This window comes from Protopterus annectens, chromosome 2.part0, assembly GCF_019279795.1.
Source record: "Protopterus annectens isolate FY-2018-M chromosome 2.part0, PAN1.0, whole genome shotgun sequence".
NCBI lineage: Eukaryota > Metazoa > Chordata > Ceratodontiformes > Protopteridae > Protopterus > Protopterus annectens.
In genome coordinates this window covers 1,735,793,512-1,735,811,011 of record NC_056728.1, presented here as the reverse complement: position 1 = coordinate 1,735,811,011, position 17,500 = coordinate 1,735,793,512, and the positions used below count along the sequence as shown (strand labels likewise).

At 40.0% G+C, this 17,500-nt stretch overlaps 1 protein-coding gene across 2 annotated transcripts in view; it reads left to right on the top strand.

The window, feature by feature from the left end:
* EPHB2 (EPH receptor B2) overlaps window positions 1-17,500 on the top strand; it is a 2,126,559-nt gene that overhangs the window by 2,012,497 nt on the left and 96,562 nt on the right. For both annotated transcript variants that reach the window (XM_044061768.1, XM_044061767.1), the window contains exons 12-13: window positions 9,300-9,515; window positions 11,703-11,852. In XM_044061768.1, the coding sequence (XP_043917703.1) occupies window positions 9,300-9,515; window positions 11,703-11,852 (366 nt within the window). The remainder of the gene's footprint in view (window positions 1-9,299; window positions 9,516-11,702; window positions 11,853-17,500) is intronic.

The following is a 17,500-nucleotide window of genomic DNA, read 5'->3' as shown; positions in this document are numbered from 1 at the left end:
ATATATATATATATATATATATATGTATACACATACACACAGACACCTGTGGATGCAGGACATTTTATGTACAAAAAGTGTGTCAGAATTAATGTTAAACACAAATGACTGAATCCCATTTGATAGAAAAGTATGTAACTCTATAGGAGATTATGACTGCTGGTGTGGCTTTTGATCATAGAAATTTCCATACAAGCTAGTACTGATCAGTATGTGTGCCCTGCTAATGCCTACTGTTATAATGTATCCCTGTCTCTAGAAGTTTCTGTTTGTGCTCCTGCAGTGATTCACTGTGTCTGGAGTTTTCTCTTTTCTTCAAAATTGTGTGACTGTGGAGTTGGAAAGGAATTTTTGGGGGGGGGTCCCACACATTGGGTGTTTAGGTGACTTCCCCCTATAAACAAAGGAGTTTTGGGGAAACATTTGCTGTATTGAAGTTTTAGATGTAATTTTATTTCCCTAGGTGTGTTTTCGACTAAATGTGTATAAATGTTTTGGCTGATTTACACTGAAAACTCATTTCCCTGAAACTCATATGGTTGAACCCATTTCACTGAAAACTCTCTTCATAGAAAAGCTTCTCCACAAGAATTATATCCTAAAACATGCTTTTTTGCAGGGGTTCAACCCCCCCCCTTGCACACACCTTCCCATATATATACATATATATATATATATATATATATATATATATATATATATATATATATATACTAACTCCATGATCGCACAACTAAGGATAAAAAAACACCACATTCAGTGAATCAGTTCTTAAAAGCAAACACAGACTTCTACAGATCTGAATGCACTACATGAGTCTAACTATCGTATTTCACATGCACTCTGTTACACTCACTTCCCTAATAACTGCTGTGATAAGAAATTAAATAATTTTGTACTTTCTACACTTTTCTATGGAATGAGTTTTCATTGAGATGGGTTTTGCCATTTGAGTTTCAGACACACACACACACACACACATATATATATATATATATATATATATATATATATATATATATATATGTACATAATGTGTGTCACCACAGGGATAGACACGTGCACCCCCCCCACACTCACGCACACACACACGCATGCAGAAACACACACACACTTGCAAACATTTGCATACATACTCCATATCTAATTTTTGTAATTTATGTTCCTTTAATTGTGTTGACTTGACTACTGTAGTTTACCAGAAGTAACGTACTCATGCTTCATTTGGATGTAGAGTGCTGTCTAATTTTGAGACAGTTGTGCAGATTTAATGATTGTGCTGCATCAGCTTTTGGAAATCAAACCTGCTATAGCTTGTCTGGTACTAGGTAAGACATAAAAGCAAGATTTTAATTCTGTTTTTGGCTGCCATTAGGTCTGTACTTTGTTTTACAAATAGTGCAAGACACAACCTTTCTCTTAGTCTAATTCTTGGAAAGATAAGGAATTAAATGATAATGCTTGTAGTATACATTTGGTTGAAGAGATGTATTAGAGATACTGAGATAAATGTTTTGTCAAAGGATTCATGTTAGTAAGAACAGAATGGTAAATCTGAGCAGACAGTATGAAAAGGTGAAATGATAGTAGTGTTAAGTTTTCATGTGGAATACGTTGAAGACTGCATGAATGCCAAGCGCATGGTGGATCAGTTGTTAGACTGCTCACCATCCAAGCAGAAGAATTCTGTGACACAAGCTTGAACAAGGTTTTATTAAACTGCATCATTTTAATTCCTCATTCTGGGGCATGTGGTGTTCACCAGGGAAACATTGGCCAAAAACAAAACAGTGTGGCTGTGCCATAAAAGTGAAAAAATATTCCATGGTGCTGGGATCAATTGAATATCCCTTGTGAAATATGTGTTTGTTGAAGTTTGAATACTTTTTTGTAAGGAAGTCAGAAAATATGGCTACCTAAGTCAGTAATTAAAGAAATATATAAATCAGTTTGATGAGTTGTGAATCGTGGAATTGTGTCACAGAAGGATACATTGTAGATTGTAAAGAGTTATTTTACTCAATAATGACATAATTTATTTTTCAAGAATTGTGAAAATGACTTCTCCTTTGCCTTTATTTGCATGTTTTTTGATTTATTTCAATCAGGAAATTTATTTTTGTTAAAACTTTTTATTAAATTATGTATTAACAGGTATGCATTACAAAGAATCAAAAGCATAACCTAGTTAACAAAGGCCATGCTAGGAATTCTGGAGTAGCCTAGAACAATATATCAACATTTGTTGGATGCATATTCTGTTTTAAAATGTTACTGTTATCAGACAGTTATGAAATCCATTAAAGTAAATATCTCACCAAGAAAGCATGTAACAAACTGACTACAGTTTACAATTGTAACTAGCTGTGCTGCTGTTTACTTGATCTGTGCTAAGGCCTAATTTAGTTCAGAAAAACAAAGACATGACTCTTTTTTTTTTTTACTTATCAGTTGTCTTGTGGAAATATCCATGTAATAAACTGTTTCTAGCAGAAATACCATGTGAATTATTCTCAGGGTGATGGTGCTTGTGTGTGTGTGTGTGGGGGGGTGGGGGGGTGGCAAAGGTTTTTTCATTGTATTGTCATAACGTTTGGGATGGAGTATGAGCTGTTATTGCTCCAGCCAGCATTTTATGGAGGAAGAAGAGAATTGGGTGATGGCGTGAAGATCAAATACGCACACACACACACACACACACATATATATATATATATATATATATATATATATATATATATTGTGGATATAAAAAGTTTACATACAAAATGCCAGGTTTTTGTGATATAAAAAAATGAGACCACAATCAATCATTTCAAAACTTTTCCCATCTTTAATGTGACCTATAACCTGTACAATTCAATTGAAAAACAAATCTGTTAGGGGAAAAAATACACAAAATAAAAAATGTACAATACGCTGGTTGCATAAGTGTGCACACCCTTGAACTAGTGCTTTGTTGAAGCACCTTTTGATTTAATTACAGCATTCAGTCTTCTTGGGTAGGAGTCTATCAGCATTGCACATCTTGACTTGGCAATATTTGCCCACTCTTCCTTGCAAAAGCGCTCCAAATCTCTTAGATTGTTAGGACATCTCTTGTGCATAGCCCTCTTCAGGTCACCCCATGTTATGCATCCAGCTTATTGTATGTTTATTTTTTGTATATTTGCCCCTAACAGATTTGTTTGTTTTTTAATTGAATTGTACAGGTTATAGGTCACATTAAAGGTGGGAAAAGTTTTGAAATGATTTAATGTGGTCTCATTGTTTTATATCACAAAAATCTGACATTTTAACAGGGGTGTGTACACTTTTTATATCCGCTGTGTGTGTGTGTGTGTGTGTGTGTGTGTGTGTGTGTGTGTGTGTGTATATATATATATATATATATATATATATATATATATATATATATACATATATATATATTACTTGTTGAACATATGACAGTAGAATCAGCTGCATATTGGATTAGGTGGACTAACCAGATGATGGCTTATATACAGGCAGTTGATAAAGATATTAAGTAGCAGTGGTCCATAATGTGAAATAGATGCTCAGAGGAAACATAGTGTTGGTGATGATGGTGGGGGGAGGAGTGTAAGAGTGCCCAGTTGTTCTTGCCTTAGCTGTTTAATCTCTGTTGCATACATAGATCTCATGACAAATTTTGGATCAAGCATTGGAACTCCTCCACATACTGACGACTGTGGCAGCTAATGAAGCACTGTCCCTAAAATGGTCTGGGCAGATATAAATGTCTAGTCTGTTGTAGGTGGGTCACTGAACTGCACAGTCTCCAGGTAGTGGGCAGGAAAACTGTAAACATGCAAGTTAAGTCAAGCACCATGACATGAAGAGGACATAAAGGGTCTCATCGGACAGCGTATAATATGAGCAAAATACTATTTTTATTAATTCTGGATTGCATTGTATAGCTCTGTTTAGCTGATTTGCTGACCATTTTTGTGCTCTGTCTCAAAGTTAAGTGTATGGGTTAAAAATCCCAAAAATTGCAAGGGAAAAAATGCAAGTAGAACAAGGAAGTAGTATTTGATGTTGAAGTAATATGTGTAAGCAGTGGTGGTGATCCACAATTTGGAATACTGTTCAGATTTGCTTAACTAGTGAAATATACTTTGTGGGATTGAAAAGAATCTTCTTAGCTTCTGTACTCCTGTATCAGTGTGCCCAGGGTGTGTGAAGGCCGTTTTGATTTGACAGTTGATAGGAATGGCTGTGTCCTGATGACTGGTGATTTGACAGTTGATAAGAATGGCTGTGTCATGATGACTGGTGATTTGACAGTTGATAAGAATGGCTGTGTTATGATGACTGGTGATTTGACAGTTGACAAGAATGGCTGTGTCATGGTGACTGGTGATTTGACAGTTGATAGGAATGGCTGTGTCATGATGACTGATGATTTGACAGTTGATAAGAATGGCTGTGTCATGATGACTGGTGATTTGACAGTTGAGAAGAATGGCTGTGTCATGATGACTGGTGATTTGACAGTTGATAAAAATGGCTGTGTTATGATAACTGGTGATTTGACAGTTGACAAAAATGGCTGTGTCATGATGACTGGTGATTTGACAGTTGATAGGAATGGCTGTGTCATGATGACTGGTGATTTGACAGTTGATAGGAATGGCTGTGTCATGATGACTAGTGATTTGACAGTTGATAGGAATGGCTGTGTCATGATGACTGGTGATTTGACAGTTGATAAGAATGGCTGTGTCATGATGACTGGTGATTTGACAGTTGATAGGAATGGCTGTGTCATGATGACCGGTGATTTGACAGTTGATAAGAATGTCTGTGTCATGATGACTGGTGATTTGACAGTTGATAAGAATGGTTATGTCATGATGACTGGTGATTTGACAGTTGATAGGAATGGCTGTGTCATGATGACTGGTGATTTGACAGTTGATAGGAATGGCTGTGTCATGATGACTGGTGATTTGACAGTTGATAAGAATGGCTGTGTCATGATGACTGCTGATTTGACAGTTGATAAGAATGGCTGTGTCATGATGACTGGTGATTTGACAGTTGATAGGAATGGCTGTGTCATGATGACTGGTGATTTGACAGTTGATAGGAATGGCTGTGTCATGATGACTGGTGATTTGACAGTTGATAAGAATGGCTGTGTCATGATGACTGGTGATTTGACAGTTGATAAGAATGGCTGTGTCATGATGACTGGTGATTTGACAGTTGATAAGAATGGCTGTGTCATGATGACTGGTGATTTGACAGTTGATAGGAATGGCTGTGTCATGATGACTGGTGATTTGACAGTTGATAAGAATGGCTGTGTCATGATGACTGGTGATTTGACAGTTGATAAGAATGGCTGTGTCATGATGACTGGTGATTTGACAGTTGATAAGAATGGCTGTGTCATGATGACTGGTGGTTTGACAGTTGATAAGAATGGCTGTGTCATGATGACTGGCTTAATCTTATTTCCTAAGCATGCTGGCCTGCTAAGCACATTTGGCCTCCTCTGTCTTCTCTACTGTCAGCAAGCACAAAACTCTGCATCAGTTCTTGATTGAAAGGGTGATCAATAAATAAGTGCATAGGTTGCCCTCTTCTCATGCTCTGCTAAATACTGAAGAGAGAGCACTTGCTTGCCTTTTGTAGTGTTCAATGTATAAGTTATCACTAATCATTTTGTTTCTCCTAAGGCTGAATGATGAATAGGTTTGCATTTGTGGAAGGTCTTGAATTCATCATCCAGAGTATGCGCTGTAATAGCCAGTCCACCCGATGGGTCTAGAACTCGATTCTTTATACAGAATTCATCATCTAGAGTATGTGCTGTAATAGTCAGTCCACCTGATGGATCTAGAACTAGGTTCTTTATACAGACTGTCCAGAAAAACAAGCACTACCTGTGTACGACTGAACTGATTCTGCTTCCTTTGGGAGGACAGGAAACATATTTGAAGGGTTGGCTGAGCACCTCTTTCTTAATAATGAAGGGTAGAAGGCCAGTCCTTTTTAGCTTAGAATGAGTAGCCAATTCAGCCATTGAGAGATGTCCCATACTCTTTAGGAATCAGAATAAAATTAGAAGTCATATAGCACAAAAGAAGGTAAAATTAGCGTGAAATGAATAATATCTCAGTACTTTAAACAAATTTATTTCATTGACTGTAATATTCCTAATCTCCCTCTGTTTAAATATCTTTCAAGGAGATAAACAAAAATCAGACAACAGTGAACACGTAGATCTGCTGTAAGTATCTCATATTTTTTAGCCAAATATGTACATTTTTTCATTTTTTGGCCCCCTCTTCCCACAATCATCAAACCCTGCATCCTTTATGAGTCATACATTTTCCTAAACCCCCCTCCCCATTTGAGGACACTGGAGAGAAATGAAGATTGTATCTGTATTCCTTTGGAGATTTGGAGACTTTTTGGTATTGTCCCAACATCCCTTATCTTGTTGACCAGAACCCACAGTGTTGGACCTATGGAAGTACACACACTGTATACTCACAAGGTCCAGCTTGCATTTTTGTCAGGTTCTGTCTCAGGGGATCCGCTAGGTCAGGGGTCTGCAACCTGCGCCTCAGGAGCCGCATGCAGCTCTTTCATCCCTCTGCAATGGCTCCCTGTAGCTTTGAAAAGTAATGACGACTCTGTCTCATGACACACACAAAGCGCACATGCATACTGACAGCGATCAAGTGACAGATTTTAAATATTGTTCTTATGATCTTAGAAACTTGCTAGAATAACATGGTTTCTGTTACCATGCATTCCACAAATACCGAGAGTAATCCCTTGGCAGCAGCAGCATCTCCTGAAAGGTGTCCATACCTCTCATACCTCTCAAACTCTTACCACAAGAAATCTGGGCAGAGCCCAAATAAACAGGAACAAAGGGACAAAAGTAGAGACAGATTTTAATTATTGCTGTTATAAACTTGCTCGAATAACACAGTTTCTGTTAACATGCATTTTCCATGCACACATACACACACTTACCTCTCAGCTGTACAGATTTTCACAGAATGTCCTGATTTATGCCTCATATTTTTGGCCTGTTTCTCATAAAATTGTGGTTTTCTGGCAAATCTGTGGCAAATCATTGAGGGCTGAAGTCAGAAAATATAGAAATACATTTGGGTTTCAGACTTCATACACTTCAGAAAATTCACGCTGATGCAAAACCTCTTATTCTATCAACTTTCTAAGTTTGTAAGAACAATATTTAAAAAGTGTTTTTATTTTTGAGCCTTTCTCCCCCAATTATTTATGCCTTTGTCTGAATTTCTTGCTCTAAGAGGTTACAAAGTAGTTACACACACATACACACACACGCACACACGTGCACATACGAACACACACACACACATACACACACAAACTGAGAGCGATTGAGTGATTCAATAAAAATCCCAACAAAAGAACAAAACGAGGGATGGATTTTAAATATTGCTCTTATGAACTTAGTTCTTTTATATATAGTATAATGACTAAATATAAAACTTTATACACTGTGTTATCTTCATTTTTAGGGGTCAGTTAGGTTTTGCGGCTCCAGCTGAATTTTAAGGAATTGTAAAAGTTGAAGACCCCTGCAATAGGTAGAGCTGTTCTAGTGGGACATTGCCAACACCATCATCCTGGAATGTGCGAACCAATGTCTGCCAACCAATCTCCTATCTCTTCATCTGACTCCTACAGCATGTAGGCCACTGATTGATTCCAGGTTGTCTGCATTGTGTATCAAATCCAAAACCTTTGTTGCATGGAGCTGATAGTGTCTGTGGTATCCTGCTTTCCTAATTACCATGTGGAAAAGATAGCTTTGTAACATAAGCAGCACCACTTTTGCTTGGATTTTTTGGTTTTGGCTGTGCCCTGTCTGATTCTATATTGTTTAAAACAGCTTGTTGGTGATATATATTGTATTGTACAAGCCATTTATTACTATGACTTATTCATTTGCTGTTTATCAGAAGTGTACTGAGGAACCACACTGACTGGAGTCCATCTTGTCTGCTGATGTATTTGTTTTAAGTAGGAGTGCAGTCTTCCGAATATAGATGGTGACATTTTCTCAACAGACTTTGTACTTCTGCTTGAATAATTCTTGTAATGGTCAACCAAAGTATTAAGAAAATGTTGCTTTTAAGAACAAACTAGAAATTTGGGGTTGGGAAGGTGGATTAATTTATAGTGGATGGTATGTGTGCTGGGTGCCCTGCCCCTTGAACTTTTTCTTTTGCATACCTTCAAGTCAGTCCTGCAAGTGTCTTTTCAGGATGCATGGCAGTGGTTATATGTGGAAAGACTGCTGCACAGAACATAGATGCTGGGAAACTGCAAATACAGAACACTGTTAGGCATTTATTTGTACATCACCTCATCCTCTACATAATCATGTTTGAATTTGTAGTACCAAATAAACTCTGTTTACATTTTGCTGCCAACCCTTTCCTAAATTTGGCATTGTGTGCAGCGATATTGTCATTTTTTTATTTATAACTCACAAACGTAATAAAACAGAAAAACTGGGAGATGTTGCAGAGTGTATTGCAATAAGGATCCCTTTTTTTGTAAATGGGTAAGGATTGTCTGGCTGCGACTGGATTCACTGACAGTGGTCCATTGCCTGCTGTTTTCTTGTTCATGTTACTTTGTGCTGTACGTAAGCTGTCATTGTCAATGTATCTATAATTCAGTCATTTTTAAGATAGACAAAATGCTTTCCAAATCCATGCATGGGTTCCCTCAAATTATCTATGGTATGATACATTTATTCTCATTTGGAGCAATTTATAATTATTGACCATGGAATGGGTAAGGCCAATCTCTAACTAAATGGGGTAGGTTAATTCAAGCACAAAAAGGGAAACTGGCTGGGCTTAAAATGGCCTGCAAGGGCAGCTAACCTAGTACTTACCTATGAACCTTTGACCTTATGCACTGTTCCCCCACACCTTTTGCTAGTACTGAATCTGTTAGAAGTAGTACGGGCTTTGCTGACAAGTGCTATATTTTTGACATGTAATTAACCAAATGGCTCCAGTCTTTTGTAGCTGTCACCCACTACTCTTTTCCTAACACTAACAAATGTCATCTCACAGAGTGCTACATTTTACATGCTCCATGGCTATTTTTGCAGTGGATTAGTAGCTCGCATTTAGGTTTCTGTGTGTGGTCTTTCCCCATGCTGGTTAATCATATTTAAGAAAGTAAAGGTTTATCCATCCCGAAGTTATTGATCCTAAAAGCAGTTTTTGATTTATTTTTAGCAAAATGATGGACAGTTCACAGTAATTCAGCTGGTGGGCATATTGCGAGGTATAGCTGCAGGAATGAAGTATTTGTCCGACATGAACTATGTCCACCGTGATCTAGCTGCTCGCAACATTCTGGTCAACAGTAACCTGGTGTGCAAGGTGTCTGATTTTGGACTTTCACGTTTCTTAGAGGATGATACATCTGATCCAACCTACACTAGTGCTCTGGTAAGTGCTATGTTCTGTGTGTGCACAGAGATAGAGTCCATGTCGTAGTATGATGTCTTTGGTCTGTGTCTGGAATTTAAACTGTGTGCTGACAGGGTACTAATTACTTGCTGCATACCTTTTACATGTATGCGTAACCATGATGATCCTTTTAACTGAAGCAGCTTGCATTTAATACTTAATGGAGCCACACCTGTAAGGAGATGCCAACAAGAAGTGTCATTCAGTGTGCTTATCTGCTGGGATGTTAAATCACTGTATAAGGTTATTGGTAACAGACATCTCTGTGACTCAGTATACTACTGCATTCTGCAGTGTTACTGACCCATGAGAAGCCATTTTATATGGAGTAAGCAAGATTGCTTTCCTAAATTCTTCCCATTTTAAAGTAAGTCACTTGTAAATATGATACAGGTAACAGAAGTTGAACAGGGGCACTGAAGTGCCTTGATCCGTGTGGCAGGGAACATTGTTTGCTTTTGCAGACATAAATAACACAGGTTTCTGTGTACTGCTTTTAACAATGAGGTGATGTCTTGAATTGAATAACCATTAAATTGTCTGACTTTCACTCTAAAACCTGTTATAATGTACTGGAAAGGAACAGAGAGGTATATTCCACAGAAGCAAAATCAAAAATGCTTTAGAGGTCAGAGAAATCCACTGGTTCAGAGTATTGTTATATGCCTAACTACTTCCTTTGGCTTCTCTCTGTCCAGATGAAAAAGTGACATACTTCAAAGCTGTCCTTGATTAATCTGTTTTTCTCCATCTCAGAATACGTAAGCTCAACAACCATGCACTGTAACTTCTCATGTTCATCTTAGGAGTCACTGTTGCAATATAAATTGTTGTACATCAGAATTAACTGTAGATGGGCATCAACCTATCAGTGGGCCTTCTAGAGCTTCTGATGTTCCCTTTGCAGAGCAAGCCTACTTGCATAGCCTGAGATATTGGCTGATCCACTGCCAAAATGAAAAGGCAACCTTTCCCATGTTAAGGTGTTACAAGAAGTCATTATTTGTTAGTCTGGCTGTCCATCTGTCCTTTCCAAGACTTCCTTTTTATTTATTTATTTTTTTTATTCTTAATCGCGCTGTTGTGTTTTTAATTTTGAAATGGACTAGTTTGGATTGTCGTAATCCAAGGATCATGACAGTCTCTGAATGCTTAGCTAACAATTGTGTCTGGGGAAGACAAATTCTGCCAACAGTTCCATCTTCTGTGCCTTTTTCTGTTTAGGAGAGAACCACAAATTATCCAAACGTTGAAGGCTTAATCACCTTTAATAGCATAACATTATGCAGGAAAGATGGAAACCTCAAAGCCTTTCACAAGTACAGTAAGCTAATGGACTTAGTGGGGGAGGGAGAGGGAATGGAGCCCCTTAATGCTGACCAAAAAGAAAAAAGGCACATAAAATGGATAGTCTTAACAGAACAGTGGTTAAAGAGCAAATGGACCTAGAATGGAATGCCTTTTAAACCCCATTAGTCCTACTGATTTCTAAGGTTGTTTATCAAGGATAGGTACTGGTTCATTATCCTGGTTCTGCAGTCTATATCTTCAGATTCCACACCGTTCCTGACTCCTTTAGACTCAAGCTATATGACCATAATATATGTTAGTATGAAGTCTTCTTGCAAAGAGATTGAGATCTCTAGGCCCTATGCTGGTTTGCATATACTTACAGAGGAGTCCCGACCTTTGCCATTTCAAACTCCACCATCTACTGGGTTTCCAGCCTGCTATCCACCACCACCACCACCACCCAGCATGTTCCATCCACCTTAATATAATATGTTCTGGGAGCTAAAATTCCTTGAAGCTGTCAGCCATTCCTCCTCTTTGCTTATGCCAGAAGACTGATAGCTTAGGGACTTCACTTTCATTTGTGCAAAAAAAGAAGAAAAAAAAAAAAACACCAGCCACTGCCTTCTAGTTTTATCAAATTTTCTTCAACTTATGCAGGTGTGTGTGTGTGTGTGTGTGTGTGTGTGTGTGTGTGTTTGTGTGTGTCTGTGTCTGTGTCTGTGTATGCCCATATCCATGTCCATGTTCACATATGTGTATGTCACAGGGAAAGTATGAATGTATATTACATTGGTTATATATTGCAGTTACCGGCAAATACTTGGATGTCCATTTGTTTTTCTATTCTGACTAACTTGTTCTTGCTTCTAGGGTGGAAAGATTCCAATTCGGTGGACAGCACCAGAAGCTATCCAGTACAGAAAGTTTACTTCAGCCAGTGATGTGTGGAGTTATGGTATAGTGATGTGGGAAGTGACATCGTATGGAGAGCGACCATATTGGGATATGACAAATCAGGATGTAAGCCATTTTTACTTTTGTTTGTACATACTGTGAAGCACTCTGTCATAGTACTGCTAAGAAATCAGTGCTATACATGACTAAAGGATGTTATTATAGAGCTAGACTGTTAAATAATTAAGTTCATGAAAGCCAGTAAATGTTAAAACTAAGCAGAAGTGACAGTAAGCAGACATTTAGTTTTTGTACCAGAAATGGAAATTATTTATGTAATCAATCACTTAGTGTTTTTTTTATTTGTTACCTGGTAAGTGAGGTGATTAAAGGACTTCTTTTTGTTATGGCCTAGTCTGCGAGGAATGAAATTGCACTGGCACAGAGGTTTACATGCGATTGTCAAAATAATGCCAGTTTTATTAGTGTGTATAGGGAGACGTGGATATTTGTCTGGACAATAGCTGGTCAGTCTGGTTGAGCAATGCATTAAGTCTGAGGTAGAGAAGAGGACAAATCTTGCAGTACATAAAGAGTATAAAAACAGATGTAAATGTAAACGATATTGTAACGACAGAGAAGGCACCGAATATATTTGTTAATCCAGTACCGTATGTTTAAAGTTCTTGCATATGAGAGCCTGAAGATGCCTCTTTTTGGTCATTCAGTGTTCTTTTCATAAAAGCAGGTGTTCAAATTCATGGGCAAGTTCCTTCAGGAAGTTGTCTAGCTATGAAAAATGCCAGCAGTTGATGCATCTTGCCACCCAAACTAAAGTCTGAGGGAGCACCGCCTTGGTTTTACACGTTATTCTAAAGATCGGTGGACTTAGGTTCATAGGTTCATACTAGGCTATCTGCCCTAGGGCATTTATAAGCCTAGCCAGAGTGTGTTTGGCTTTCGCCACCCATTTTAAATTAATTTTGCTATGCCCTTTTTCGAGGTTAGTATAATGTGCCTCTGTCTAACAGTGACACAGAAGTGATACCCAGGGTAAACCTACGATATCCCATCCACTCATCAAGATTCCTCTTGAAGAGAGTCAATGAGGGGCTCTGCCTAACCTGGACTGGGATTTTATTCCAGAGTGAAGGCAGCCTCTGGGTTATGAATCTGTCACTCCAGCATGTCCTATTTATTTCAGTGCTGAGGTTCAAGTCTCTCGAGCGCGTAGCTCGATGGGATTTGGATTTTCTGAGGTGCAGCATGTCCATTAATTCCGGGTTGGACATGGCTTTATACATCAGGCACAGATTGCCTCTGGGCAGGCGGTATGCCACTGAGTAGAGCTGGCGTTTCTTCAACCAGGCAGCATATGGCATCTGTTTGAGCCCTTTGAGCCTCTTGATGAGGTACTTTTGGGGTCTTTCCAGTTGCTGCAGTTATCTGGTAAGGTACATCCCAAAAGTGGCATTGTACTCAATTATGGGCCTGATGAGGAATGAGTAAAGAGGCACGATGACCTCCCGTGATCTAGATGTGAATCCCTTCATGATTAGGTGGGCTCTATAAAATGTTTTTCTAACCACTTTGGCTACGTGGTTGTCAAATGAGAGATTGCTATCAACTTGGGTCCCCAGGTCCCTAATTACTTCTTCCGTACTTAATGGATTACCACCTATGTGGTAATTTGTGGGCACTTTGTTTTTGCCAAAGGGGATGACTATACACTTTTGGCGTTTAGCTTGAGGCCATGGCTCTGGCACCAGTTGTCTGTTTCTATGAGGCCCTTTTGGAGGATGCTTGTGTCGGCTGGAGAGTCGATTATGGCGCCCAGTTTGCAGTCATCTGCGAACTTGGTCAGCCACAGTCCTTCTGTGTTGGCCTGTACCTCTGAGAAATATATACCGAACAAGAGAGGTCCCAGGACTGAGCCTTGTGGGATGCCACTTGTAACTGGTTTGGAGTCTGACATGGCTCCAGCAATTCTAACCATGTGGGTTCTATCCTTGAGCCAGTTTGCAACCCATCTAGTGATATAGGGGTTTATATTTAAGCTGATGAGCTTATCTATAATGCCCAAGTGAGGTATTGTATCGAAGGTTTGTGCGAGGTCCAGGTAGGCTGTGTGGACCACCTTCCCCTCGTCAATGGCCTTGGTGACTGTTTCAAAGAAATTGACCAGGTTTAAGAGGCAGGATCTGCCCTTAACAAAGCCGAACTGGGTAGGATCCAGTGTCTATAGGTCCCCAATATCTTTATTTATGAGGTCCATGATGATCCTTTCTATAGCTTTGCAGACCAAGCTAGTCAGGCTTTTGGGGCGATAGTTTCCAGGATCCGTTGAGGCACCACCTTTGTGGAGAGGGACCACTGTTGCTGTACACCACTCTTTGGGTACATATCCTGTAGTAAGGCTGAGATTGAACAGTAGTTTTATGTCTGGGTTTAGCTCTTCTTGGAGTTCATGTAGGACGCAGCCCAGGACACCGTCTGGTCCCATTGATGCTGTGTTTTTTGCTTTGGAGAGGGCGGCTCTTACCTAAGCATCTGAGATGTCAGGGGGGCAGCACTCTGCTGGGATAGATATTTGCCATTTTGGTGGGGGGGGGGTTTGCGCTGAACCTGTCAGCTAGGATGTTGGCAATGTCTGTGGGTTCGGTGTATTTTTTGTCATTTTGGACTAATTCTGAGCATATCTGGGAATTCCCACCCAGGTTCCTAACATAACTAAAGAAAGCCTTGTGATTATCCTTAGTGTCTTGTGCAATTTTTCTCTTTAAGCTGGCCTTAGACGATTTTATGAGTGCCCGTAGTTTTTTTGCTAATACTGATCAGAGATGCCTTCCCTTTTTGGGATTTTGCTCTATCATGTAGTAGCTTCCTCCTTCTATTGTATAGTTTGTTTATGGCTGGGGTCCACCAGACAGGACGTCTGCCTTTGGAGGATTGGGTCTTGGTTTTATTTGGGATTGCATGATCCATGCATTCCTGAAGGTGTTCATAGAATGCGTTTATAAAGGATTCTGCAGTCTGGGCCGTATTTTCCACAGGCCCAGGGACTTTGAAGGATTCCACCTCAGTTTTGAGGAGTGTGAAATTTGCTTTATAGAAGTTTTTCACTGTGGTTTTCTGGGCAGGGGGTGGGGTTGGGGGGTGTAGTCTTTTGTGCTGGGGGTGGAGGTGGGATATGAATATCCAGGGTGATTAGTTTGTGGTCAGATCTCACTAGTGAGTGGTATACTTCCGGTGTGGAGCATTTTGTCCCCATGTTTGTGAACCAGGAACCTTTGGGCTAGGGTGTTAGGGCTAGAATAATGCACCTAGTCTATGTTAGGGTAGTTGAAGTCTCCCAGTATGATGGTATTTGGTGAGACATTCATATCCTCCAATGTCTTCAGGAAGGCTGAATGGGGTTCCTGAGATTGGGAGGATAGTCTGTAACATGCTACCAGTTGTATAGCAGTTTTGCCTACGGTTAGTAGCACCTGGATGGTCTCCGATGCTTTATGTGTTGCCACTAACCTGGAGGCGTGGGTGTCCTTGATGAATATGGACACTCCCCCTCCCTTTGTGATTCGGCCCGAGTTCTGGGGCCGAAATGCATGATACGAGGTATAGCCTGGTAGAGCTGGGGTGCTCTCAGGAGCCTTGAACCAGGTTTCAGTTACTGCACAGACATCTCCATACTGAGGAGTGCTTCGAGAGCCTGCATCTTGAGATTTAGACTTCTGACGTTGAGCAGCATTACCCTTAGTTTTTTCCCATTTTTGTTTTCGTAGGAGGTGAGGTTGTCTTTTGAGCCTTACCTAAAAAAGGCACTATGGGGGTGGCAAGAGCCTTAGCCAATATCTGGAAGCCCAGTGGTGACAGGTGCAAACCATCCCTTGCGAAGCAGCGTGGCTTGTCCAGCATGTCATCCCAAGCAGACAGACATTGGATCCCCCTAGAATGACACCAGTAACTGAGCCAATTATTAAAGCTGATCATCTTGTCCTTGTATTGTGGCATCATTCTTGGTGAGGGCAAGATGCTGCGTAGGGTCAGGGTCATACCAGCCTGGGCTACATAATCAGAGAGCTCCTCTATGTCTCTTTTCATGTAGTCCAGGGAGGTACGTCTCAGGTCATTAACGCCGGCATGGACAATGATGGAGTCATATTTGTGCTTGCTTTGGAGTGACCTGAGTGCATGTGTTATGTGGCGGATCCTAGCTCCCGACAGGCAGCTCACCGTTACCCTCTCCTTGTTCAGCCTGGTAAGCGGAACGTCAGTGTGTCTGACTATAGAGTCACCAATTACTAGTGTATCAGGCATGGTGTTTGGCCTTAAGGGCTGTGATTGTTTGACACACTGCTTTATTGAAGTATGTGTTTCATGTGTTATATATGTTTTGAGGTGGTGGATTTTTGGGTGTCTGCTTTGGGAGCCTCTGTTGTTTTGGTAAGTTTTTTATTAGAGCCTCCGAGTATGTCTTTGTGTTATTATGTGTTTGGTTTGCAATTGTGGTAGGTCTATGTGGGACTGGGTTTGCTGTGTGTGTGGTTACCTTATCCTCCTGTCTGGTCTTGCCAGTCCTGAATTGAGAGAGTTCAGCCTCCAGTTTGGCTATATAGTTGCATCTCTCACATGTATTTGTGTTTGTTGGGAGGAGGAGAGGGTTGTCTGTGTACATGAGACAATTGTAGCATTGTCTCAAGATTCCCAGATTAACCAGCTGAACCGGAGAGGATGCCAGTGATCCACCACTCTATATGCTAGAATAGTATAAGGGAGTGCTGTGCCTTTAAGGGAAGTGGGTATTCACAGGGGTGGTAGGTGGATGTAGTGCTTACTTTGGTTTGAGAGTGCTTGCTTAGAAGAGAGGTTTTGAGAACAAGTGCTAGGCTTATAATATAGTGAGTAGACTGATAATTCTAAGAGTAGAGCTTACGTAAGGGAAAATTTGAAGAGCAGACTTGGCGGAGCCAGAAAAAGTTTAACCTTGTTTAACCAGCGCTATGCGCTAATCAGCAAACGTGGATTTTAAACAGGGAACTTCAAAAGAGCTGGAAATGGTCCAAAACAACCAATTACTACAAGCTCTTGTGCTGAGGTCACTACTTCAGGGACAGATAGGCTGCTCAAGGCTCCCCACTCCCACTGGTGAGCAAGGAAACTTCCTTCTATCCAAGTAAGGCAATGGACAACACAGGAACTACACCACAGCCCATAATACAGCAAAGCTTGTATACTGGTCTAAACTAGTCGAGTAGAGGTGGGAAAACAAGGATATTTTTTTGTTTTTTTTGTTTTTGTGATAGAAAGTACACAGAAATGCAGGAAACAGTAATAAATCAGTTACACAGGCTAGCACACTTTAGTGGGCAGCCTCAACAGTTAAATTTAACAAACAAACTTTCGACCAATTTTCGACCAAATGTAACTTTAAGTGCAGATAATATATAATGCAACAAACAGCTAAAAAACAGTTTAAGCTTGTTCAAAGTAAGCAAGAGAATGTATTTTAGGTAAAAAACAGCAAAAAATACTTAAATCAGGAAAGTAGTCGCTTTTCTCAGTTCTCTGTTGCTAGGACCACTCTGCAGGACCACGAGGAGCTGTTTCTGAGTAGTATAGCCAGAAAAAATGCTCAGAAGCAGATTTTAAACAGGGAACTTCAAAAGAGCTGGAAATGATCCAAAACAACCAATTACTACAAGCTCTTGTGCTGAGGTCACTCCTTCAGGGACAGATAGGCTGCTCAAGGCTCCCCACTCCCACTGGTGAGCAAA